At 39.5% G+C, this 25,995-nt stretch overlaps 1 protein-coding gene and 1 long non-coding RNA gene across 20 annotated transcripts; both read right to left on the bottom strand.

The window, feature by feature from the left end:
• Positions 1-666: 666 nt before the first annotated feature.
• LOC133886584 (uncharacterized) lies at positions 667-14,665 on the bottom strand. 17 transcript variants are annotated; one of them, XM_062326266.1, is made up of 22 exons: positions 14,047-14,665; positions 13,166-13,219; positions 13,018-13,060; positions 12,834-12,894; positions 12,638-12,714; positions 12,438-12,513; positions 10,916-11,201; positions 10,725-10,832; positions 10,553-10,624; positions 3,826-3,978; positions 3,401-3,674; positions 3,196-3,298; positions 2,961-3,091; positions 2,800-2,881; positions 2,551-2,683; positions 2,242-2,393; positions 1,699-2,164; positions 1,543-1,598; positions 1,383-1,455; positions 1,195-1,277; positions 1,015-1,098; positions 667-927 (listed from the first exon to the last, which is right to left on the bottom strand). In XM_062326266.1, exons 10-21 carry the CDS (start codon positions 3,967-3,969, stop codon positions 1,020-1,022), a joined length of 1,776 nt encoding a protein of 591 aa, XP_062182250.1. In that variant the 5' UTR covers positions 3,970-3,978; positions 10,553-10,624; positions 10,725-10,832; positions 10,916-11,201; positions 12,438-12,513; positions 12,638-12,714; positions 12,834-12,894; positions 13,018-13,060; positions 13,166-13,219; positions 14,047-14,665; the 3' UTR covers positions 667-927; positions 1,015-1,019. The 17 variants fall into 17 exon arrangements, 11 of the variants coding, with proteins under 11 accessions (XP_062182250.1, XP_062182252.1, XP_062182254.1 ...); XM_062326268.1 differs by lacking the exon at positions 14,047-14,665 and having other exon boundaries at positions 10,916-10,969; positions 11,150-11,201; positions 13,166-13,464; XM_062326270.1 differs by lacking the exon at positions 14,047-14,665 and having other exon boundaries at positions 1,714-2,164; positions 13,166-13,464.
• Positions 14,666-15,000: 335 nt separating this feature from the next.
• LOC133886067 (uncharacterized) lies at positions 15,001-18,090 on the bottom strand. 3 transcript variants are annotated; one of them, XR_009903327.1, is made up of 6 exons: positions 17,797-18,090; positions 16,389-16,442; positions 16,241-16,283; positions 16,057-16,117; positions 15,861-15,937; positions 15,001-15,736 (listed from the first exon to the last, which is right to left on the bottom strand). It is a non-coding gene; the product is annotated as an uncharacterized LOC133886067 (long non-coding RNA). The 3 variants fall into 3 exon arrangements; XR_009903326.1 differs by lacking the exon at positions 17,797-18,090 and having other exon boundaries at positions 15,003-15,276; positions 15,661-15,736; positions 16,389-16,687; XR_009903325.1 differs by lacking the exon at positions 17,797-18,090 and having other exon boundaries at positions 15,004-15,736; positions 16,389-16,687.
• Between the last annotated feature and the right edge of the window lie 7,905 nt (positions 18,091-25,995).

Here is a 25,995-nt window from a genome sequence, read left to right as displayed (position 1 = left end):
TGGAATATAGAAACTGTGCTGTCTAAAAATAATATAGTATGTAGGTGACTAAGTCAATGGAACAGTTATGGTAGGGAGCTAAAATATTGCTAAATGTGTATTTTTTTGACAAATAATATCACTGCAAAGAAACTATTATTTTTTAGATTAATATCATACCTGAGTATATGAAAATAGGTGTCCAGGCATATTGTGTAGAGAAAAGCTGTTATATGCATGTGCTATGCAAAGAGAAAAAGATGGTGATTATTGTTTAATATGTATTGTTTATTATTAGGGTGGAGCAAAGTGAACCATGTTGTTGTATCTAATAGTAAAAATAAGTGATGTGCTAAATAATGTATCATGTTGGAATAAAAGGGTATAAAAGAAAAATAATAATGGTAAAGTTAGAGATATTGTGAAACAAGCAGGACAATTGGCTACGGTGATATGTGATGTTAATAGGAAATCTGGTAAGTATATATGGATGTTTAAAAGTTATGTATATGTACTGAGTTTGATTATGTGGCAGTACAAAAAATAATGTGTTGTATGTAAGATTGGTTTGATGCCTGAGTATGTGAAGATGAGTGTTGTATGAGAAATTTAAGAGAATTAATCGCTATATGCAACTCTAAATAAGCAAGTATAGGTATGCAGGCAAGTTATATTGGTGGCTGTAAATGACATTTCTAATTTGCTACTGTACATATTTATTATTGTATTAGGAGAACATCAGTAGCAGCTTGATCTGTTATGATGACAGGATAAAAGTCTGAGGAACCAAGGTCCAAAAGCAACTTCAAAAGGCGCAAAAGGGAGGAGGGGGGGGGGGGGGGGGAGCAGAAGGCAAGAAAGGTGCAGGAGCAGATTTTTTCATGTGGCAAAAGACAGCAAAAGATGAGCGGTGCTTCACGGCTGAGCTGCGTTTGTTACTTTGTTCGCCTGTAAATATTAGGAGAAGCGGTTAGTATGTTTGGAGGATAACTGTCAAGATTGTGTGTCAAAAAGTGATATCTAAATAGAAGTGACCTTCATTAATTGTTTTTTTGTATATGAGGAGCTTTGGATTTAGACACCTTGGCAGAGCCAGATGCGGTCTGCTGGGAAGAAGCTCTGCATGAGTTTAAGGTAGTGTAGGGTTGGTGTTACTAAGATTAATTGTAAGGAGCAAGATGGAGATTCTGGGGTAGGAGGAGTGTTGTTTTATACCTTTGTCCTACTGTATGGAGCAGTGGGTTAGATGTTCCTGTGAGAGCTTCTTGCTTGCTTTTTTTCTGTGCATCAGTGTCTTCCTGGACAAGCAACGAAATGAGTGAAGCAAAATGGATTTGTAGAGTATGTTGTGATGTTGAAAATGCATGGTGACCTGTATATATAAGAGAGGGAAGTGTGCTTGCCTTTCCAGGATCTATTATATCTTCAAACAATCTTTTTTGAGCACTTGTGTGTTTAGACAGGTCAGTGGCATCTCTGTGCGATACATATAAAAGGTTTCAACACAGTAGATAATAGAGTGATGAGGATATAAGCTATATGTGCATTCCTACTGGCACTTACGGATATTCAAGTTTTTTCAGAGGCGATTCATCGTATTCCAGTGTAGGGGGAGGAGTCTGCAATAGAAGTTTAATGTATCATTGCTATGTTATGGTAGAGAAACATTGTAAGTTGCATATGTAGCTGAATTGTTGATAGGAAAGACTGTAATGTTACACTGTGTGTTTGTACATTTCTTGTGGCTGCTTTTTGAGTTTCTGGTTGCGAGGCAGATGTATCGCTTTTGAGTCCAGATGGAAGGGTAGCATCAGGCACAATAGCACCTGGATTGGTGGTGGAAATATGAGAGTGAAGTATTGGGTTAGCTATTTGTGAGGTTGTTGGTTCCTTGGGTTGGCTGAATGTTGTATGGGGCAGCGTTTGTTGTCTTCCATAAGAAGTGATGATGGAGATGATCTGATATGTTCTGTGGGGACTGTAGTAGCTCTGATCTGTTAGGGTTATTGCAAAGGTGAATTTTAGGGATACTATGGCTGCAATGTCAGGAGGGGTGTCATTTGCAGATCTTGCAAATCTTAAGACTTGCTGGACTGGTTTACCAACGATCCGGCGAGCAACTTCTCTGAAAGCTATCATCTCAGCTTCTGCAGTTCCGTCATTCCCAATGAAAGATAGCTTGTATCTATAGGAATATTATTATGTAATGCATAGGTCAATGTATATGTATATTAATGAAAAAGGAGGGTAAATGATTCTTACTTGAAGCGATAGCCAGTACACGAGCATGTGTTGCATTTGTAACTATCGCCGCTTGGTGCGCAGGCTCTGCTGCACCTGTTACATGATGGGAACCACCATGGTCTGTTTGAGTTTAGTCGTGTTATAGTGACGGTACAGCGGCAGCCACCTTGCTGTCATAAAAAAATATCAAGTTATTATTAGAAAGTGTAGTTAGGGGTATAAAGGAAAGTAATTGTGATATATTGTTTGAGTATAGAGGGTAGTATTATTACTGGAAGTATGGTAGCTTTGATAGACAATAGCAGCTATGATATCTATTGCGCATACCGGAAAATCATATGGGTCCATTTCTTGTAAGTCAAGCAAATGCTTATCCTCGAGTTGTAGTGATGGTTGTGGCAGCGCTGCTTGATGCGTAGGAGGAGTGGAACGCTTGATTGTGAGTCGCTGGTTGTGAGTGCTGTGTATATACATATATTTGTCAGGGTGTATATATTAATGGTTTGTGGGAAAATGGTCTGAACAATTACATAATAATGTCATATATTGGTAAGCAGCATGTAAAGTTCTGTGTACCTGTTATAAAAGTCTTCAGCTTCTGGAATTACAGGATTAAAATACCAACGGCAGGCAGTGTTTCCACTCAGATATTCTTCACCTTTTTAAGATGGAGAATCAGTATTGAAGTTGTGTGACTATGGAGGAGGGAAATATGTTAGGAATAGTGTTTTATTTACCTGCGAAGCTTTTCATGAGGTTGCCGACGACCAGCATAACAATTGGTTTACTTTCTTCTTCATTGTAAACTTCATCTATGGTAAACTCAGCGGCGCGTTGTCCCCATAGAGTCAGTTTCACCTCAGCATTGCTGTGGATAAAGAGAATTAATTTTCAATATGGATTTGTCTGGTGTATATATTATTGAATGAAGTGTATCTGGAAGTTATAATTGTAGGAAGATAACTTGTTTACCTCAGATCCTTCAGGATTATGTTTCTGTTTAGAGTGGCACTTGATTGGTTTGGGAGTTGCAATAAGGTTGTCTCAGAGACTTCAGAGATTAGGCCAAGCACATCTGCAAGATGTTTGTGTGTATGTATGTATTCATTTTCTCTGTCAGTTTTGTACAATAGGAAAAGCAAAAAAGTGTTTAAGTTTGGACAGTGATGATACTGACCTAGGAAGTGTTTGTTTTCACCAGCGTATTTTGGTAGCTCAGCAAAAGGTGTGAGCCTATAGACGTATCTTGGGAATGTTTCAGCTACATGTCTTGCTGGAGATACTTTGGTGTAGCATGTGAATTCAATCATGTAAGGCACGTCAACTGGCCTGTATAGAGACTTCGCCCTTGATACTCTAAATCGACTGATAACATAGATGCCACCTTCTTGGATTAAAGTGCTGATAGCATCTATTTCGGAGCTTGGTATTTCAGCATATATGGCATCTCCCTAGTGTTTTATAATGGAAGTTAGAGGGTTCAAATCTTGAGATGATTATTGTAGAAGTATGTGTGCAAATGCAGTGGGAGTTATGGATAAAAGGTATGGAAAGAAACATTATAACGCAGTGTAGGGAAAGAATGAAGGGATATAACATAACCTTCTCATCGATGAGAACAAGGTCTATGTGGAGTATCGGTCCATCATCGGTGCCACCACGGTATTCCCATTTCCGCGATACGCGGACACAAACTACTGAGTGCTTGGATTTTGGATGGAGTGTAGTGAGCGAATCGAATGTCATCTTCAAACTCTGCAGATTGAACATTGATTCAATACATAGTTTAGAGCAGTTATGCTATGGTGGTGAATAAACAGAAATGCAAAACACTATTTAACATATACTTTAGAGCAGTCATGCTATGCTGGTTTATAAGCAGAAAATGAAACATTGATTCAGCATATGATTTAAAGGAACTATGTTATGCTGATGAATGAGGAGAAAATAGAAAACAGCAACGAACTATTGTTTTAATTTTTGATTGTTAAATATGGAGTTTTTGATAGCTAGCTTACCATATTAAGTAGAATGTAGAATTCTAAAATAGTGCAGTCATTGTTTTTGTTATAAGGATGGGCAGGTAAAGACAATAATTTTGCGATTCATACTGTAAGTAAAAGGTAAGAGGCATGTGTACAGAAATTGGGTTTTGTCAAAGGCTACTTTATTGTATTTTAATGTATAAGAAATTGTTTTTGGAATTAGTATGAGAAGCAACGGTTAGCACGAAACTTTGAAAATCCACAGAAGAATTTGGTAGCTAGTACAGAGAGCAGTTTGGCAGGCAACATAGATTGTTATTGTTAAGAATACACTGATTTGGAAATTTGATAAGCAGAGGTAGGCTATGAATAATGGAGGATTATCCAATCAATAGGCTCACGGTACTATACTTTTTTTTTTGGGTAACCAAGCTCATGCTATAATAGTTAGCTAACCGTATCATATATTTTGTTTTGTAAAAGAATAAGCTGATGCAGTATGTTTTAATAGAATAATTATCCAATTAACAGGTGGATTTGGTAAGATTTGATTAGCCGTGTTGAGATATTGGGGTCTTTGGATAGCAAATGGGGCGCGCAAAAAAAAAAGGGGGGGGGGGGGAAGAAGGAGAAGGGAAAAAAATAAAGGGGAGGAAGGGGACACATCTAATTAGAAGATGTCAAGTTTGAAATGTTTGTGACTAATTTAGTGCAAATTTTGTTGAGGAGGTATACTATGAAACACGGTGACAAACTTGTTGGGAAATCTGAAAATCAGGGGGCCTATTGCAGCATCGAATTAATTAATATCTAGGGCAAGGGTTTGATTTTGCCTTGATGTCTGAGATGTGTTTTATTCGGTTATTTTCTTTGTGTAGAGTTGTGAAGTGTAGAATAATGCATAGTATTAAGGTGCGAAAAAGTAACAGTGCAAGGTAGTATGCTAAATAAACAATGGATAAATAATTAAATAACAATAGCATGACGAAGTGCTGACAGTAGATAATTAGATGCTAATAATATCAATGAATTTTAAGTACAGTGATGTTAGTACTTGTTGAGGGTATAGAAAGAGAAAGAGAAAACATATGATTTGAGCAGGCTATGTAATCAAAATTCCGAACTAAGTTGGGTAACAAGATGTGCCTACATTAATAGAACGTATGGAAAATAATTAACGAGGAGGATCAGATAGCAGGTTAGCTGCTATGGATTGGTCAGTTTTTTTTTCCTTTTCCTTTTTCTCTCTGGCCCTGTTTATCAAGGGTAAAGCAACTTGATATGATTCAATGCATAAGCTGCTATGGACTGATCCAATCAGTCTATATTCTATTAAATATAGATACAAAGTTAGAGTAAGCTAATATGGTATGAAACAGCCGAGCGCAGTGTGTCAAGCTAAGATAAGATTGTACATAAGAATTTAGGGCAGCATGAGTAAGAGGGCAAACTGGCGGTATTTTAAACTGATACAAATGAAATTATGATTACTAACCTTGTGTTGTTATGGATTCATATAATAAATAAATACAGATGCTGTGAACATATGATGGTGAAGTTTGTCTGTCAGGACATAGATCCATTATTTGTGTGCGTGTTTCGCGGATTTGAAAAGGAAAGGAGGAGTGCGAAATGATGTTTGAGTCTATGGACATGAAATATATATTTGGAGATAGTGATCTTATCATGCTTTGATGCTGATGTAGAGCTTGTTTTTTGTGCACAGAATAGCAAAAGAAGGCATTTTTTTTAATTGTGTTTTGTCACCTGTCGTCTTTTTTGTGAAAGAATTCGAATCTATTTCATGTGTTAGTATTTGGAGACAAGATAAATGGCAATACTTCTTTGTAAACTATGTTACGTGTTGTGTCGGTGCAAAGACCATCATCATCCTGTATCAATATCTTGAGTCCTTTTTTTGAAGTAATACGTGACACAGCAACATATAGTTGACCATGTGTGAAAACAGGTTTTTTTAAGTATACACCTACCTTGTCAAGCGTTTGTCCTTGACTTTTATTTATAGTCATAGCGTAGCATACTTTTATGGGAAATTGGCGGCGCTCAAGCACAAAAGGTAGTTTGGGGTTTTTTAATGTCAAACAAATACGAGGAACAAAGACAGTTTGACCTGTGTGGGTGCCGGTGATTATTTGTGCTTCAATGACCATGTCACCCATCGCTGTAATTATTAAACGTGTTCCATTACATAAGCCACCAGATTGGTTTAAATTGCGAAGCAACATTATTGGTACTCCTTTTTTAAGTTTCAGTTTGTGCTGAGGGAAGTTGTTTCCATTTAATGAGTTCAAGAATTCAATGGGATATAGTAGATCGTAGGAATCATGCACACTCTGTGCCTTGGATATTCTGTCGCAACTTAAATATTCTTTTTCGTCATCAGGAATGAAAGATATTACATGTGAATTTATTTGATTGGCTAGTTCATTAGTTGGAGTTAGTATGGCTCTTGTTTGAAGGTATGAAGCATCAAAGTATCTAGTCTCTAAATCTGGGTATATGGCATTTACCAAGCAAACAATGGTATCATCGTTGGTCATTAGCAGCAGATCATGTGGTATTTTTATCCATGTTGGTTCTAGTTCATCACCATGCGCTGTTGCTTCTAGTTTTCCTTCACCTAGGTCTAGCACCCATTTGCTGAATTCAGCCATTTCTTGTTGAGCGTGTGAGTCCAGATTTGGTGAAAGGAGCCTCATGTTTTTAGTTAATGTTAAAACAGTAACATGCTTCCATAGAGGTGAGTTTATTATTGCCGCATTTACAATTTGTGCCCTGGAACCACCTTCAATAACTGGAAGGATTTGCCTTATATCACCACCTAGGACAATGGTTTTGCCACCAAAGGGAATGTGCTGTGTATTAGGTGTTTGGAATGATAACAGGTCACGTAATGTCCTGTCTAGAGCTTCAAATGCACATCTATGTGTCATAAGAGCTTCATCCCAAATAACCAATGAAGTCGCTTCTATAAGCTCAGCAAGCATAGTTCCTCGCTTGATATCGCAGATAGTGGCATCGTCTATGTCACAAGGAATTTTGAATCGAGAGTGAGCCGTTCTGCCACCCGGCAATAGCAATGATGCTACACCAGAAGAAGCAACTGTGAGCACTATTTTTTTACGCGCTCGTAGGTATGTTACTATAGTGTTCCATAAATAAGTCTTACCAGTACCTCCATAGCCAGAAACAAAGAAGAATGCAGGGGTATTATTAAGCACTGCATTTGTTATGGATTCAAAAGCAGAATGTTGCTCATCATTAAGTTTTGAGATTAGGTGATCAGATTCAAGCAGCAGCTGTTCTATATTGTATGATAATTCTTCGTCTATGAGTCTATTAGTGCTGGTTGCTTCAATAGCACCTGTTTTATGTGGCAAATTGTAGTCTCTTATTCTTCCTCCGCTTTTTGCAATCAAAGTTGAAAGGTCATCAAGTAAATAATCTCTTAATTCAGGTTCAGTCATTTGATAATATTGGTTACCAATAGCCTCTCTAAATCTATATTGGATATCATCCGCTAACATTCTCCAAACTTTTTCAAAGAACGTGTATTCATCGTTGACTTCACAAAATAGGAGCATTGTTACAAATAGCTGTCTAAGTTGTGTTGAAGTAGCCCAGGTTGCTGCCTCATCAAAAGCATTGTACCATTCTTGATCGTTACCAAGGAGTCCACGTGTGTTGCATGCTTCTTTAAATGTCGCATGTGTAATACCGTTGTATGTCTTGACATCATTATAGCTTTGCGCACCTTTGACAACCATTAGTAACATTCTAAGGTAATATCGCTCGCCAACAGATGGGTGTACGTAATATAAGCGACCTATGCTTGATCCTATTCGTCTAGGTTGCCATTTTCGTGATGTCTCATCCCATCGGAACATTGAAGGGAATTCACAATATGTTAGAGTTCTTGCTTGAGAGTATGTTTGGTTGGCTACGAACCATTCAGTCAACATGGTTCTACGCAGGAAATCTTGAGAGACGATATTGGCTAAATTAGTATCAGCATTATATGTTATGTTGTTTTCATTTGGCAAATGAACTGGAAGTCTTTGCACAGGTGGGAAATGTCGATGGATATCAAATGCAAAGATGCGCCAACATGCATCTTGTTCACAAATGTAGCGACAGTCTAGGTATTCTATAACTTCATTTATTGTTTGAGTTTCATTGTCATATGGCGCGTCTTGACCATTTCTTATTCTTTCAATGTAAACTTTGCCACAATCTGGGCCCTTCGTCACATACTTGAACAAATATTTGATAAAAATGCTTTTATTACACCACTCAACATTGATATGTGCTTGAAATTTTTTTAGCAAATATATATTATAAGGCACAATCCACCGGTTGTCTAGTTTTGTGTTTTCTTTTTGAATGTATCGACCATTATCAGGTCTCTTGTATATTGCAAACCCATTTTTTTCGCTGAAAAGATTTAGGATATCCCTTTGAACATTTGCCATTTTTCATGCATGGACTATCTCGGTGACTTTGGCCACATGGACCATGTGTCATATGTTCGGCAACTAATGCGTATCGCAAGGCATCAATTTTTGGGTCTGGAATCTCTGCGCTTACGTATGAATCAACAAATTCAGCAGTTGGTTGTGAAGTGTCGTGCAAAACCCATGTAATGATGTGTGCATGAGGAAGGCCACGCTTCTGGAATTCGACAGTGTGCAGTGCTGGAGATATAGGGATAAATTGCATATGTTAGGATGTATCAATAGAGGGGAATCATGTGGAACACAGTATGGTAAATAGCAGTATGCACCTGCAGTAACAGGTCCAAATACTACACCACTCTTTATATCTTCTAGAAGTTCTTCAAGTTTCATATTGTACACTCTAACTATAATATCGGCTCTATCTGTTGGTTTTTGGCCTGGCTCAAAGTTTAGTGCTTCGGAAATTTCTGGCCATTTTGAATCACATGTAAATGTTGTAAAGAAATCTGGTGGACCATATACTCTACATATTGCTATGCCATCGTGATAATTTTGAATCATGTAGCGTCTACCTCCAGTGTATGAAGCTGGCAATATAGTTTTGCCAATTTCATTACCATCTATACAACCTCGACTAACAGCATCAGATATTCCTTGCAAGTTTTCTATTCGAAGTTTAGCTTGGTTGTTTAGTATGTACCATAATCTACCTTCATCTATGCAAGCACGAGCATCAACCTTGACCTGGCTGGATAGAGTACCGTAGCATAGATATGGATTTGGCTGATCTTTCCTATAATGCAACATATAGCGATAGTAATCCTGCATTGTGATTTTAGAACGGGCTGTTGTAGAAGATGAAATTACACCACTATATGGTACTCCAATCTGGAAACCGCGTTCACCATAGGGAAAGAGAAGAGGGTATTGAAGTGGCATATAGGCAGGATGCAACGCGGATATTTGCTCGAGCTGGCCACTATGAGTTTGTATCACTATATCTCATTTGAATGTCTCCAATGTAAAGTCGCCAACAACAAGCATAGCAAGTTGATCGGTTGTAGGTAAGTTATATTGCACTGGATCACCTTCTTTCGCGCCTATAATCCTGATAATGAATTCTTTGTCAGCATCTTCTCTCAGTCTATCTCTTGCAAGCCTAAATTTCTTTGCAAATGGATTATGGGTATCTAGCATTTTTATTAGATTTTCAGTTATTCTTCTGTCTAAAGGATCATCAGGTCTTTCATCTGCATTCAAAGCATGCAATCTATTTTTAACTTCATTAGTAGTATCATATATATATAATTGAATGAATTTAGGAGGATTCCCATCATCTGGAAGCAATGATCCAATACGGTGGTAAATTTGCCCACTTATTTTAAAAACAGGTGGGCCTCGACCATCATTCATAGAACGGTCTATATGTGCTCCCATTGATGTGAAGGCAAATAGGCAATTGTATTGGCGTATATTTTTTAAGAACTTTTTGGCATGAGCATCACCATCGAATTTAGTCAAGCTATTCAATGGCTCGGGTCGATTTCTAAATGGTGGTATGGATATTTTGCCTCCTTTACAGCAAGAATTATAAATGATTCTATTGTTTCTTATAGATGAATCAGATTTTACTCTTTCTCCAAGCCAGAATATAGCATGGCAATACCTACATTTATAATCGGGTGCACCAAAATAGGAGCGATGAGGATAAGAAGCTATATATCCATATATTTTGGATTATATTATAGCATATGGTCGAACATAGTTGGCCGCCATTATGATAAGGAACAAAGAAAGAGTAGGAGCGATTAGTCATCGTATGAGCATGATATAAATATGAATAACTAATCGTATAGGCACACATACCTTTTAGTGCATCAATGTAATGTTGGCTGAATCGTCCACATTCTAATAATTGACTGGTGCTATCTAATGATCCTAGAATAGCATGGCAGCAGATATGGCTTAGATGGTGAGGGCCGGTACCGGTATAAAGAGTAAGGGAAACATGATGATGTTAGGGATTTATAGTGGTTACCTGTTATAGCCAATCTTTGTTGGTCCAATAATTTTCGGCGTCTACGACGGCATTCAGTTGGGTTTAGAATTAAGGGGCAGTGCTGTGCATCGTCTTCTGCAAGTTCATCTATGCACCAACAGCAGCTTGTTATATCTAACCACATGATAAGCCTTGTGGCAAATTTTGAGTTGTGTGGTTGAAGTACATACTTCGCTTTCTACGAGCCCCACTCCTGGGCTGTGTCGAGTGCGAAGACGAAGATGCTGAATGCCATGGAAATAGAAGTTTTTGGGGGCAGGCAAAGAAGAAAAGGGAGAGGGAGCAGGAGGACAAATAACAAGGAGAAAAGCAGACAGCAATATCAAATCGGTAAGTTTAGAAGCAGCACAGGCTCGATCTATCAAAGTAGAGATAGGATCAGAGGATAGGGACGGTAAACGCACATGCCGCAGCGTCAACGTCGTTGTATGATCGAATTGTATGCGGCTCCATTAGCTATCAGTAGGAGGATCATGGGTTTACATAGGGAGCAATCGTGAGCAGAGCGTGAAAAAGAAATAGACAATGCAAAAAAGGTTGCGCCAAGTCAAGACAGCAATAGAAAAGGAAATGTGAATAGGCAAAAAAAAAAAATTCCTTATTTATTTTTTCGCCTCATGTAAAATCAATGGCAAGGAACAAATAAGCAGCATCCATTAAGCAACAGCGTGGTGTTTAACAATGCAAACTATTCACAACACAGCAGGCAATCATGTGCAAAATGACATTTAAATTGAAAACTGAACAAATAATTTAAGCGGTACAGGCTGCCTGAAGCAATGCTGGCATTGTGCGTCATGTTGATTATAGAACTACAAAGCATCGTCCCTAACACTTGTACTGAGACCTGGCAAATATAAAGAGTCAGGAGCTATGTTCAACCTAGCAAAGGAAGGGGGGGGGGGGCGTTTGGGGTTTTCTTCTGTCCTTTCTTTGCCCCCCTCCCCTCACCTCCACCTGTGTAAATTATTTGAAAGAGCTAACCTCTGAAAACTGTAATCAACCACAATGAAACCATATATGCTTTGAAGGCAGGTGACAGCCTGAAGAGCAGCCTCCTCATAAGCGGCTGTACACCCTATGTCAGCACATGACCAGAAAAAGAGCTGCCGCGGGCTGGTCTGAAAACTCAAGAGGGGCAATTCAATTTCTACTCCACAAAGTACGGTTCCATCGTCGACTACTTCACAGAGTAACGAAGCGTATGGCAAGCAGCATTTAACCGCCACAGCTTGTAAAAGGGAGATATAAGAAGCTCCAACCGTAAACATGTAGTTATTCTAGATTACTTTGTCCGACAGTGCCTTTCTATGTTTTTCATTCCCCGCCAACGATTATTTTTGTCATTATTATTATTGTTAGCAATTTTTCCCGCGGCATGGAGCAGTGGAAGGAGAAACAGAAAATAGGGAAAACATTGTGATTAAGAACGTAACCAGAGTGGACGGGAAATGAAGAAAAAGGAGCAAAACAAGCAAAAGGGGAGGGGAGGAAAATTTTTAATAAAAAAAGAGAGGAAAAAAAGGAAAATTTGTCAGTAATAGTTATGCGCGTAGCAGGGCAATGCAATATAGATAACTATTTAAATAGGGACAATAATAGAATGCACACAATAATAAATATTAACATCTTCAAATAATATGACTCTAAATAAATTGCCTGTCAACACTAAAAGGAGAACACATCACTTACCAAAAGCAAAGAAGATGAACTCTGTGTCACAATTGTTGCAGACCCAATAACAGAAAGATCCACAACACAAAGGAACCTGTATAGAAAATAAAGGTTTTCCATTAATCTAATGAGCATACATTAGAATTTCATTTAGCTAATTTACTTAGCTACACACGCCTCAGAAACAACGAATGATTAAGATATCAAAAGCGCCATACCAGAACTAATGAGTAGAAGCAAACTTCAACAAATTTCGTCGTGTTATGCCGTCGCTGTAATAGACAATGGAGCACACCTCACACCGAGAACAGAAGGAGGAGCAGAGGAGAATAGGAATTCAGGTTACATTCATTCCACAGGTAAACAAGACCAAAATCTAAAATCTACATGGCCAACTGACAAAGCATATCTTACCAAAAGCAGGGAAAATGGCCTCTGTGCGCCAATATGAGAGAGACCCACAACACAAAGGAACCTGCATGGAAAACAAAGGTTTCCCATTAGTTTAATGAGTATGTATTACAATTTGTTTAGCTAAGTTACCTAATTACAGACATTCAAGAAACAACAAATGTTCAGAACATCAAAAGCAGCATACCAGCACTAACGAGCAGAAGCAAACCTGAAGAAATCTTCCTGTGCTGCAATAGATAATAAAGCACGCCTTATTATAATGGAAATTCAGTCTACATTCATTCTGCATGTAAAAAAGGCTAAAATTTATAGGCTTAACTAACAAAATATACCTGATGCGATGAGCAAGATCATATCAGAATGGATCCTCTTCCAGTACTTCGTAACTGCAGCACACAGAGCACCACAGGCAAAGAAGAAGAAAAAAGGTGAAAAAAAAGATTTAACTTATGCTCCATCTGGTATATTCCTTCTCTCCTTCCCTGTCCACAGATACAAACTGAAAGAAAGGGGGACGGGGGCGGGGAATCCAACACACACACACACAAAAAAAGGAAAAGAGGAGGAAAAAAGGGAGTAGGGAAGAAGGGGAAGTGGGGAAGAGGAAAAAGAAAGCATATATCTAAGCAGAGAGCAACATCACATTACAGAGTTTTTTTAATCGCTAGGAGCAACGAACAGACACACGCTGTAATAAACATCAACAAATAAGCAACCACAACAGATATAGTCGAAAAAATCATGCGGAGAGGGCCTAAGCTAAAAAGAGGGAGCAACATCTCCTGTCGATTCCATTGGCATAGAAAGCGACTGGCTAAAAAGAAACAACAAATCAAAAAAAAAAATCATCCAGAGAGGGTCTGAGCTAAAAAGAGGGAGCAACATCTCCTATCGATTCCATTGGCATAGAAAGCGACTGGCCAAAAAGAAACAACAAATGAAAAAATGATCCAGAGAGGGTCTGAGAAAAAAAGAGGCACAACATCTCCTATTGGTTCGACTGGCATAAAAAGCGACTGCGCAAAAAGGAACAACAAATCAAAAGAAAAAACACAGCCAATGTAACTGGAGACGGCTCAAAAGGAAGCAACCAAACTTCCCAGGACACGAAGATTCAACCCGGACCAGGAGCGCAGCCAAGACCAGAGCCGCCGACCAAAGCAGCCAAGAGCAAGGTACCAATGGCGGAGGCACGGGCAAGCACGAACCGCACCTCGGAAGCAACAGAGAGGCGAAAAGCAAAGAGAAGAAAGAGGACCAGGCAATCTAGATCCAATCGAACGCAAGCCAAAACAGGAAGCAAGGGGGAGAAGGGAAGGGGGGGGCAAGCGACTGGCCAAAAAGAAACAGGAAATGAAAAAAATGCTCCGGAGAGGGTATCCAATCGACCGCAAGCCAAAACAGGAAGCAAGGGGGAGAAGGGAAGGGGGGGGCAAGCGACTGGCCAAAAAGAAACAGCAAATAAAAAAAATGCTCCGGAGAGGGTCTGAGAAAAAAAGAGGCACAACATCTCCTATTGGTTCCACCGGCATAGAAAGCGACTACGCAAAAAGGAACAACAAATCAAAAGAAAAAGCACAGCCAATGTATGGAGACGACTCAAAAGGAAGCAACCAAACTTCCCAGGACACGAAGATTCAACCCGGACCAAGAGCGCAGCCAAGACCAGAGCCGCCGACCAAAGCAGGCAAGAGCAAGGTACCAATGGCGGAGGCACGGGCAAGCACGAACCGTACCTCGGAAGCAACAGAGAGGCGAAAAGCAAAGAGAAGAAAGAGGGCCAGGCAATCTAGATCCAATCGACTGCAAGCCAAAACAGGAAGCAAGGGGGAGAGGGGAAGGGGGGGCCAGTTTGTCCAGCGCCCACACTCCCGACAAGTAGAGGCACCAGAAGCATCTGGGCACGAGGAACGCGCCGGAGACACGCGGATGGCCCAGCACGAGGACGCCAGCGAGCGCACGTGGAACGGGCAGAAGATAGCGGCGGAAGGACCAACGCGCACGTGGAACGGGCAGAAGACAGCAGCGGAAGGACCAACGCCCGATCGAAATCCGATGGCGGGGCAAATTCGAGCGACGTGGATGGACCGGCTGGCCGCCGACCCCGCGCGGTTTCATAGTAACCACAATGAAATCAACCACAATGAAACCATATATGCTTTGAAGGCAGGTGACAGCCTGAAGAGCAGCCTCCTCATAAGCGGCTGTACACCCTATGTCAGCACATGACCAGAAAAAGAGCTGCCGCGGGCTGGTCTGAAAACTCAAGAGGGGCAATTCAATTTCTACTCCACAAAGTACGGTTCCATCGTCGACTACTTCACAGAGTAACGAAGCGTATGGCAAGCAGCATTTAACCGCCACAGCTTGTAAAAGGGAGATATAAGAAGCTCCAACCGTAAACATGTAGTTATTCTAGATTACTTTGTCCGACAGTGCCTTTCTATGTTTTTCATTCCCCGCCAACGATTATTTTTGTCATTATTATTATTGTTAGCAATTTTTCCCGCGGCATGGAGCAGTGGAAGGAGAAACAGAAAATAGGGAAAACATTGTGATTAAGAACGTAAGCAGAGTGGACGGGAAAGGAAGAAAAAGGAGCAAAACAAGCAAAAGGGGAGGGGAGGAAAATTTTTAATAAAAAAAGAGGGGAAAAAAAGGAAAATCTATCAGTAATAGTTATACGCGTAGCAGGGCAATGCAATATAGATAAGTATTTAAATAGGGACAATAATAGAATGCACACAATAATAAATATTAACATCTTCAAATAATATGACTCTAAATAAATTGCCTGTCAACACTAAAAGGAGAACACATCACTTACCAAAAGCAAAGAAGATGAACTCTGTGTCACAATTGTTGCAGACCCAATAACAGAAAGATCCACAACACAAAGGAACCTGTATAGAAAATAAAGGTTTTCCATTAATCTAATGAGCATACATTAGAATTTCATTTAGCTAATTTACTTAGCTACACACGCCTCAGAAACAACGAATGATTAAGATATCAAAAGCGCCATACCAGAACTAATGAGTAGAAGCAAACTTCAACAAATTTCGTCGTGTTATGCCGTCGCTGTAATAGATAATGGAGCACACCTCACACCGAGAACAGAAGGAGGAGCAGAGGAGAATAGGAATTCAGGTTACATTCATTCCACAGGTAAACAAGACCAAAATCTAAAATCTACATGGCCAACTGACAAAGCATATCTTACCAAAAGCAGGGAAAATGGCCTCTGTGCGCCAATATGAGAGAGACCCACAACACAAAGGAACCTGCATGGAAAACAAAGGTTTCCCATTAGTTTAATGAGTATGTATTACAATTTGTTTAGCTAAGTTACCTAATTACAGACATTCAAGAAACAACAAATGTTCAGAACATCAAAAGCAGCATACCAGCACTAACGAGCAGAAGCAAACCTGAAGAAATCTTCCTGTGCTGCAATAGATAATAAAGCACGCCTTATTATAATGGAAATTCAGTATACATTCATTCTGCATGTAAAAAAGGCTAAAATTTATATGCTTAACTAACAAAATATACCTGATGCGATGAGCAAGATTATATCAGAATGGATCCTCTTCCAGTACTTCGTAACTGCAGCACACAGAGCACCACAGGCAAAGAAGAAGAAAAAAGGTGAAAAAAAAGATTTAACTTATGCTCCATCTGGTATATTCCTTCTCTCCTTCCCTGTCCACAGATACAAACTGAAAGAAAGGGGGACGGGGGCGGGGAATCCAACACACACACACACAAAAAAAGGAAAAGAGGAGGAAAAAAGGGAGTAGGGAAGAAGGGGAAGTGGGGAAGAGGAAAAAGAAAGCATATATCTAAGCAGAGAGCAACATCACATTACAGAGTTTTTTTAATCGCTAGGAGCAACGAACAGACACACGCTGTAATAAACATCAACAAATAAGCAACCACAACAGATATAGTCGAAAAAATCATGCGGAGAGGGCCTAAGCTAAAAAGAGGGAGCAACATCTCCTGTCGATTCCATTGGCATAGAAAGCGACTGGCTAAAAAGAAACAACAAATCAAAAAAAAAAAAATCATCCAGAGAGGGTCTGAGCTAAAAAGAGGGAGCAACATCTCCTATCGATTCCATTGGCATAGAAAGCGACTGGCCAAAAAGAAACAACAAATGAAAAAATGATCCAGAGAGGGTCTGAGAAAAAAAGAGGCACAACATCTCCTATTGGTTCGACTGGCATAAAAAGCGACTGCGCAAAAAGGAACAACAAATCAAAAGAAAAAACACAGCCAATGTAACTGGAGACGGCTCAAAAGGAAGCAACCAAACTTCCCAGGACACAAAGATTCAACCCGGACCAGGAGCGCAGCCAAGACCAGAGCCGCCGACCAAAGCAGCCAAGAGCAAGGTACCAATGGCGGAGGCACGGGCAAGCACGAACCGCACCTCGGAAGCAACAGAGAGGCGAAAAGCAAAGAGAAGAAAGAGGACCAGGCAATCTAGATCCAATCGACCGCAAGCCAAAACAGGAAGCAAGGGGGAGAAGGGAAGGGGGGGGGCAAGCGACTGGCCAAAAAGAAACAGGAAATGAAAAAAATGCTCCGGAGAGGGTATCCAATCGACCACAAGCCAAAACAGGAAGCAAGGGGGAGAAGGGAAGGGGGGGCAAGCGACTGGCCAAAAAGAAACAGCAAATGAAAAAAAAATGCTCCGGAGAGGGTCTGAGAAAAAAAGAGGCACAACATCTCCTATTGGTTCAACCGGCATAGAAAACGACTACGCAAAAAGGAACAACAAATCAAAAGAAAAAGCACAGCCAATGTATGGAGACGACTCAAAAGGAAGCAACCAAACTTCCCAGGACACGAAGATTCAACCCGGACCAAGAGCGCAGCCAAGACCAGAGCCGCCGACCAAAGCAGGCAAGAGCAAGGTACCAATGGCGGAGGCACGGGCAAGCACGAACCGTACCTCGGAAGCAACAGAGAGGCAAAAAGCAAAGAGAAGAAAGAGGGCCAGGCAATCTAGATCCAATCGACTGCAAGCCAAAACAGGAAGCAAGGGGGAGAGGGGAAGGGGGGGCCAGTTTGTCCAGGCGCCCACACTCCCGACACGTAGAGGCACCAGAAGCATCTGGGCACGAGGAACGCGCCGGAGACACGCGGATGGCCCAGCACGAGGACGCCAGCGAGCGCACGTGGAACGGGCAGAAGATAGCGGCGGAAGGACCAACGCGCACGTGGAACGGGCAGAAGACAGCAGCGGAAGGACCAACGCCCGATCGAAATCCGACGGCGGGGCTAATTCGAGCGACGTGGATGGACCGGCTGGCCGCCGACCCCGCGCGGTTTCATAGTATCTAATACCCCGGATGTACAATAGCACAAACAATATATGTATACATGCTGATGTTATGCAACTCAAAATAAGATCACCCGGATAAAAGAAAGTCACGTACCATGCATTGTCCAACAAACTGCTCCTATGTGGACTGGAATTGTTTGCTTTGCAAAAATTAATGACGACTGCAACTGTTGCAAGCTAGTTTGGAACTGGTTAATGTAGTTCAAGATGTATATGGAATTCGACATAAAATTTCTTTTAGATTAACAATATGTTAAACATGGATATGTATCTAGAAAAACTGGATGGGCAGCAACAAGCGCATGCATAATTAAGTTGCACTACTGCAGAACAGGTGATCAGTGCTGGTTTACAAACGTGATCAGTGTCGGTTTCTGAACTGACACTGATTAATCGGCATCGATAGTCAGTGACTATCAGCGCCGGGTATGGAACCGGTACTGAAAATCACTATCAGTACCTGTTCTCACCTCGAACCGGCACTGATAGTGCACCTATCAGTGCCGGTTAGTATTACCAACCAGCACTGATAGGGGTGCTATCAGTGTCGGTTGTTTGTTACCAGCCAGCACTGATAGGTGTTTTTCGCTTTTTTTTTTAAACGTGGTGGTTGCCGCCAGTACCATGCTATTTTTAAATTTTAGACGTTACCGGCAATAGACACGCATACCTATCAAGTTTCATCCTAACATATATACACAAGCACATATAAATTTTATTTATAAAACATCAAGTCTCGTCACAATATATATATATACATCGCATACATATCAAGTTTCATTAAATAATCTTATGGAGTTTAAGATTTCTTGTGAACCGATGAGTCTGAACTCTGACCTTTCTTATGGGTTGAAGGTAACGAGAAATACGATCTAATTTTATAGAACTCGCCGGTTGGATTGATGATTTCGTCATTGATGAACCCGACAAGTTGTTCTTGAAGTGCGTTGATATCATGAGGCATGAGATGTTTTTTGACAGCTCGAGGATCTGTAATTTCAAGAATTGAAGAAATTAATACATATGATTTTAACGTATGGTTGGTCCATTGGACCAGTTGAAGAGCAAAAATACTTTTTCTCTTGATTAATCACGGTTCTCCGGAACACGGAAACATACAAGAACTCTGGGTCTGCAGTCCAAGTCGTGCACGCGTACGTACGTCATCTGGCTAGCTGCAGCCCAGGTTAAGTAGCGACAATCCTTTTAATCAGTACAAGGTATTATATTCCAGTCATGCATGAATGGATCAAAACTATGCGACACGTTAATTGGCTCACACTGCCTAACAACCGTGTCGACTGTGCTAGCTTTATTTTCCAGTCACGCATGGATTGGCTGCTGCATGCAAGAATAGTGGCCTATATGCAGGACCAACCTACGTTTTTGCCTCCGTTTGAAAGTATAGAGGGCATCAGCATTTCAGAAAGTCAAACTTAGTAAATTTCGATCAATAATTAATCAAATTATGTACATACAAGTTTAGTAGACAAAAGATGCATCGATAAATTCGTATTTCACATGTCTTCAATAAGATACTAATTTTGTAGTAATTAATAATATATTATAATAGAAATTAATAATCAAAGTGTCTACTTTAAAATGTTTTCTTAAATCTTAATACGTCTTATAAAAAGAACCGGAGGGAGTACCTGCTGTATCTAGACTATGTGTATACATGCATGAAACAAATGTGCAGCTAACTTGCTAAGTTGGTGCCAAAGCATTTGCAATGACGGACTAGACGGACCGCTTACGTGGCAAGGCAGCGATTTAAGAAAAAATAATAATATGTGGCCATGGTTCATCTTGACATCGGTGAGCCCAGTCCAATTCCATTGCAAATTTTGGTGAGCTGATCGTAGGGAGGGTCAGGCAGGCTAGCTAATGTTTCTTCCTCCTTCTTTTAAGAAACAAAAGATGGTCACGCTTTAGATAGTCGAAGCTAGACTTTTCAGATGCATTCAAATCCATTTATACATTTCATGCTAATTTGGCTTAATTTCCTTCACGTATAACTACGATCAGCTGCTTCAACTCTGACGTACTACTTCGCATGAATTTGGTTTCATCAGTTCTGAAAATAAAGGCAAATGTATATTTCGTTCCAGACCAAAAAAGGGGCAAAATGTTACTAAGGCGATAAAACAAAGCCCTGCGATCCCCTTTTTCCAGTAAAACAAAAAAACAAAAATAGAATACCTTGGCCCTTAAAATCCTACGGGAGTTGAGAATGCAGGAAAGTTTGAGAAGTATTTGCATGCTACACACGAAAAATATGTGCGAGACGACTAAGGCACTACAAAATAATTATGTGAGAATAATATGAATGAAAGTGAATTAAATACAACCAACGTTCCAATAACTGTTGAGTGACAATAGTATATGCTAGATACGGATAATAACAGTGACAAAAGTAGTGTGTTGCTTGTATAGAACAATACGTTCTGAATAAAAGAAAGGAAGTACAGTTTTTTTAACATAGTAGGTGTAAATGAAGATAGGGTGCTGCTATTGTAAGGACCAGTGACTTCTTAAGAGAGAGAATTAGGATTTCATAAACTATTTGACTCAATTTAATAAGATGAATTTAAATAAATTTTTATCTAAATGTGATTTAGGTTTATTTAGTGTACTTATTCTATAGCAACAAAGTTTTACATCCTAGATTCCAATCCTAATAACTACGTATGCAATTGTAAGAAAGATAATGTGAAAGATGAAGCGGTGCAATATAAAAGTGCAAAATATAAATGAGATAGACAGTACAAACTCCCATACAATGACTTTTTCTCGTGGTGTCAATGAGTTGCCTCTCACATTTAGTCCACATTGGAGCCAGTTGCAAGGGCCAAGGTCCCTGGTCGAATAACTCCATGGTTCTTGCCATGAGAGGATTCCACACACTGGTAGATCTCCTATTAGGCACATCTAGGTGCTCACCGTCATCTTCAATAAGGTAGTGCTTCTCCGCTCTGACACAGGCCACTCCTCTCGCTCAACACATTTGCGAGCACTCCACAAACCCGGTTAGAGCATGTCGCAAGACTTGTTACCACCAAACCGTCTAGGTGTATGCAAACACCAAGACTAGTGTGGATCACTCTCTTGATCAAACTCTAGGTTAATGTCAAATGAGTGTGCGTCTTCCCTACAGCTTCAACAACCTCAAATGGCCGAAGGGGTGGAGTATTTGTAGACAAGTCCAAAATCTAGCAGTTGGAGCTTTAGTTGCATAAACTCCAGTTGTCGTATGATACAATGATCCTCACCGTATGATATGATGGCCTCAATCCAATGGTCAGAAAATTGACAATTGGGGCCTATTAGAATCTCGCCGTATGAGACGAGGCACCCTCGTATGATAGGCTTTCATTCATTCTTCAAGCCACAAACTCACTCTCTCTCTCTCTCTCTCTCTCTCTCTCTCTCTCTGATAGTATGGTGATCTTGTACTATAACTGTATGATACGATGACCTCCCCATTGCATGATACGGTGATTTGATCTCCTCGGGCACCACTTTGAGAAACTCTTTGTCCAATGGCACGATGCATACCATATAATGACCTTTGAAATTATCTGATGTTTTCTATCTACCTCTTGTCTTGATTCACAGTATGTTACGGTGCCCCACCGCATGATACAATGACTTGTTTTCTAGAGGGGACTTGTCCAATTCAATCCATCTCAAATCTCGGTCTTTGTAGCTTCTCTTCGTTGATGCCTTAGGTCTTTATCTAGTCTATTAGAGCTAGAAAAACCTAGTATGCATAACATACTAGGTAACCAACCCTACAGCTTCAGCAACCTCAAATGGTCAAATGGGTGGAGTATTTATAGACCCAAGTTCAAAATCTAGCCGTTGGAGATTGGGCTACACAAACTCTAGTCATCGTATGATATAGTGATCCTCACCATATGATACGGTGGCCTCAATCCAATGGTCAGAAAATCAACAATTGGGACCTATTAGAAGTTCACCGTATGAGATGGGGCGCCCTCGTATGATAGGGTGCCATTCAGTATTCAAGCCACAAACTCTCTCTCTCTCTGATAGTATAGTGATCTCATACTATAAACGTATGATACGGTGACCTCCCCATCGCATGATATGGTGATTTGATCTCCTTAGTCACCACTTTGACAAACTCTTTGTCCAGCGGCACGATGCCTACCAAACAATCACCTTTGAAATCATTTGATGTTTTCTATCTGCCTTTTTGTCTTGACTCATCATATGTTACAGCGCCCCACCGCATGATACAATGACTTGTTTTCCAGAGGGGACTTGTCCGATTCAATCCATCTCAAGTCTCGATCTTTGTGGCTTCTCTTCCTTGATGCTTTAGATCTTTGTCTAGTTTATTAGAGCGAGCCACACCTAGTATCCATCACATACTAGGTAACCAACCTGAATACACTAGATCACGATACTATACACAAACTCCTGTTCATAGTACCCCCAAAGAATACAAACATATGTAGATCCTTATATCTTCATGAAACTCTTCTTTGTCTTTGATATTTATCCCTTTGAGGTGTTTGGAACTCCAAATTCATCACATAGCATGTATTGTTAATCACCAAATCGTGTATACTAGTAAATAATATTAGTCCCACTGACTATGCTATCATTAATCATGAAAATTACATAGAATCAATGCAGTTATTGATCTTTAAAGCTTCCTCTTTTGGTGATTGATGACAACACAACCAAAGCAAGATATAAAAATTAAATTAAATGCAACCACATTGCATGGATGCATGATAAGAGAAAGAATTAAATATACCAATTGAAATAATGTATATGTTCATACTTACCTTGCCCTTAACTATTTTTTTTTCATTTTTCATACCTTTTTTTGGTCATGATGAATATAAAGCTCCCACTTAAGTCATTGACCATTTGTTCTCTCCCTTTTGTCCCAATCATGCAAGTGCTCTGATACAATTGTGAGAATTTCTTCACCATCACTTGCTTTGGTTCCAAAAAATCTCCTCCTTTGGAATAACAAAGATAAAACATTAAAAGCACAAGGGAGAACTTCAAAAATCATGATCCTTTAGATGTGAAAGGCATATGGATCAAAATTTATGACTCGTAATATAAACTAAATCCCAAAATTTTTTTGAGCATACATATAATGGAAATGCACAACTGAACATTTAAGTCAAGCGAGAGAATTTAAGCTATATTATAGAATGTAGCTAGACAAATGATAAAAGATGAAAGGAAAAATCAATTAACCACTTGTAAAGGAACACACATAGCATACCTTAGGGTATTTCGTCAATTTAATATGAGACAAAACATATGATTGCAAATATGTTATTTCAAAATCACAAAACATAGGATAGTATCCCCCTAAATATGTGCATAAAAGTAATTTAATTACTTTGTGGAGACATACACCTTGTCATGAATAATAATAAAGAATATTATCCTAAATTTTGGACTCATGGCATATAAAAGATATGAATTAACACATATATGCCAAACTCTAACCTACAAATAATAAATCATGTAGATTGCTCATGAATTATAATTAAAACATGACAACCTACCATACGAGCAAAACAAGTAGGCATAACATGAAATTAACTAAAAACCAATTATAAGTACTGCAAGATTATGTGATGAGAAATTGGTTTGAATAATGAAATTAGCAGAGCAAAGTGATTTAACAAAATGACATTAGGATGATGTTACTAAGATATTGCTTGGATATGCTTAGATAGCATAGATAGTTCAATGCGCTATTAGAAGTTGGGTATGTTTATGTTAGCGTGTTGGTTTTGCTTGGAGTTTGCATGGTATTGCGTGAACTGATCTTGAGTCAAATCGGGAAGAACTTGTACTCGTACTCGTTTTATTCATGTGCAGGTGTTGCTCGAAGGCAAACGTGGTCAATAACGGATCGGCAAACTAAGTTTAGGGAGGAACTAAGGTTCGGTGACTAGGTTCAGGAGGAATTGAGGTTGTGTGATCGAGGATGTCATGCAGGACATTCGAGCTGAGAGAATAATGCATATGAAGACAAGGTTTCACGATGGACGCATGAGGTGATCTGATCGTGAGAGGACATGAAGACTAATTCACGTTCGAGTCAGAGCAGGCACGAGGGAGTCGTATGGTGACTGAACTTCAGACAAGAGTTAGTGTCACATACGGACTCTGAGTTGGTTACGTACATGCATGGATGCATGAAAGATGTTGTATGCATGATTACGTGAGAGTTGTTGGCTAATTAGTTTAATTAGCATAAGTTGTTTGTCCTTTTGTGATTAGAGGAGGATAGTGACAAGGTTGAATACAACTTAGAATTGTAGTTTGATTCGATCACATTTGTGCATGTGGCTATCCAATAAATAGAGAGGTCTGTTGTATTGGGTAGATAATGCAACAGAGAAAAATAGAGAAACCCTAGAGAGGTCTGGTTTGGGATTTCATGAAATCCTTGTTGGATGCTTTGGAGAGGCATCTTGTAAACTCGTCTATGCAATGAACATCATCTTTCATAAGCTGATGAGTTGCTGATTCAGATTTTTCTCTCTGTTGTATATTCTACGTGCTTGGTTTTGGTTTTCGATTAAATTCATTTTTTTAGCAAGTTTCATATTTGTTTAATCCATCAAAAACCTTGCTATAATATCTAGTGCTTGATCTGAGAAAATTTTGAGTGTTTTGATTTAATGCGGAGTAGCTTTTTGGTCAACTCGACTAGGTTTTGATCTACTCAATTCTGATTGATACAGTCTGTTTGACTAAGCATACTCTTGAGCCTTAATCCTTTCTAATTGATCTTAATCGGTAATTAGAAATATGGCTTTAGATAGGTATTCCATAAAACCTTGTAGTTTCGATGGAGTTGATTTTCAGTTCTGGAAGGCGAAGATGGAGGCCTACATCCAAGCATAGGCCTTTGCTATTTGGAAAAAAAGTCTACAAGCCATGTGTGATTCTAGAGAATAATGGAGTGATGACAAAGAACATGCCAGCCGTCGAGGCAACTAGGAAGGCAAGAAACTTGATCATTCAAGGCTTGGAAAGGAGCGACTTTGACCGAGTGATACATCTCAAATAAGCGTATGAGGTACAGAAAGCACTTTGCGATTACCATGAAGGTTCATCTACCATTAAAGAGGTATCTCAAGATTTATATAAGAAAGAATACATGAAATTTGAGAAGAAACCTGGTGAGTCTCTCGATGATTTCTTTGCTCGCTTTAATATGATTCTTAGCAATCTGCGTGTTGTTAATGTTGCATATACTGATGCTAAAAATGCACGACAACTATTAGGAGCTTTAGACATATCGGTATGGGATATGAAGGTGACATCTATTAGAGAATCTACTACTATGAGTACACTTAGATTAGATGTTCTTTATTCTAAATTTAAAACTCATGATCTAGATGTCTTTTTTAGGAAAAAAAACTAATAAATTGATTGCTTTGGTCTCTCAACCCAACATGTCTCATATTGAATCTTCTTCATCAAGTTTTTCTTTATCTTCTATATGTTCACTAACTGATGATTAGTTTGAGTTGATTCCTGACAAAGATTTAGCACTATGCTCTACCCGTTTCTCTAAAGCATTACAGAATGTGTGTATGAGGAAGAGAGGAAGTGGAGGTCCTCAAAGATGCTATGAATGTAGCGATCTCAACCTTATTCATTCCAATTGTTGTAAGCTTACTGATAAAGGATCAAGGGAGGAGGAGAAGAAAAAGAAGTACTTGTTTAATGACAACAAGAAGAAAAACTTTCTCAACTGTAAGGTTGTGCATCGAGTTCTTTCAG

The sequence above is a fragment of the Phragmites australis genome, chromosome 12, assembly GCF_958298935.1.
Source record: "Phragmites australis chromosome 12, lpPhrAust1.1, whole genome shotgun sequence".
Lineage (NCBI taxonomy): Eukaryota > Viridiplantae > Streptophyta > Magnoliopsida > Poales > Poaceae > Phragmites > Phragmites australis.
Note: the sequence above shows the minus strand (reverse complement) of the source record. Positions and strands in the feature narration are given on the sequence as shown.

Coding starts and splice junctions, on each gene's coding strand:
- LOC133886584 (XM_062326266.1), bottom strand. CDS start 3,969: ATGACATTCGATTCGCTCACTACACTCCATCCAAAATCCAAGCACTCA. Junction 2,882..2,960: donor CCTCATGAAAAGCTTCGCAG/GTAAATAAAACA, acceptor CATCTTAAAAAG/GTGAAGAATATCTGAGTGGA. Junction 2,394..2,550: donor TGGACCCATATGATTTTCCG/GTATGCGCAATA, acceptor TTTTTATGACAG/CAAGGTGGCTGCCGCTGTAC.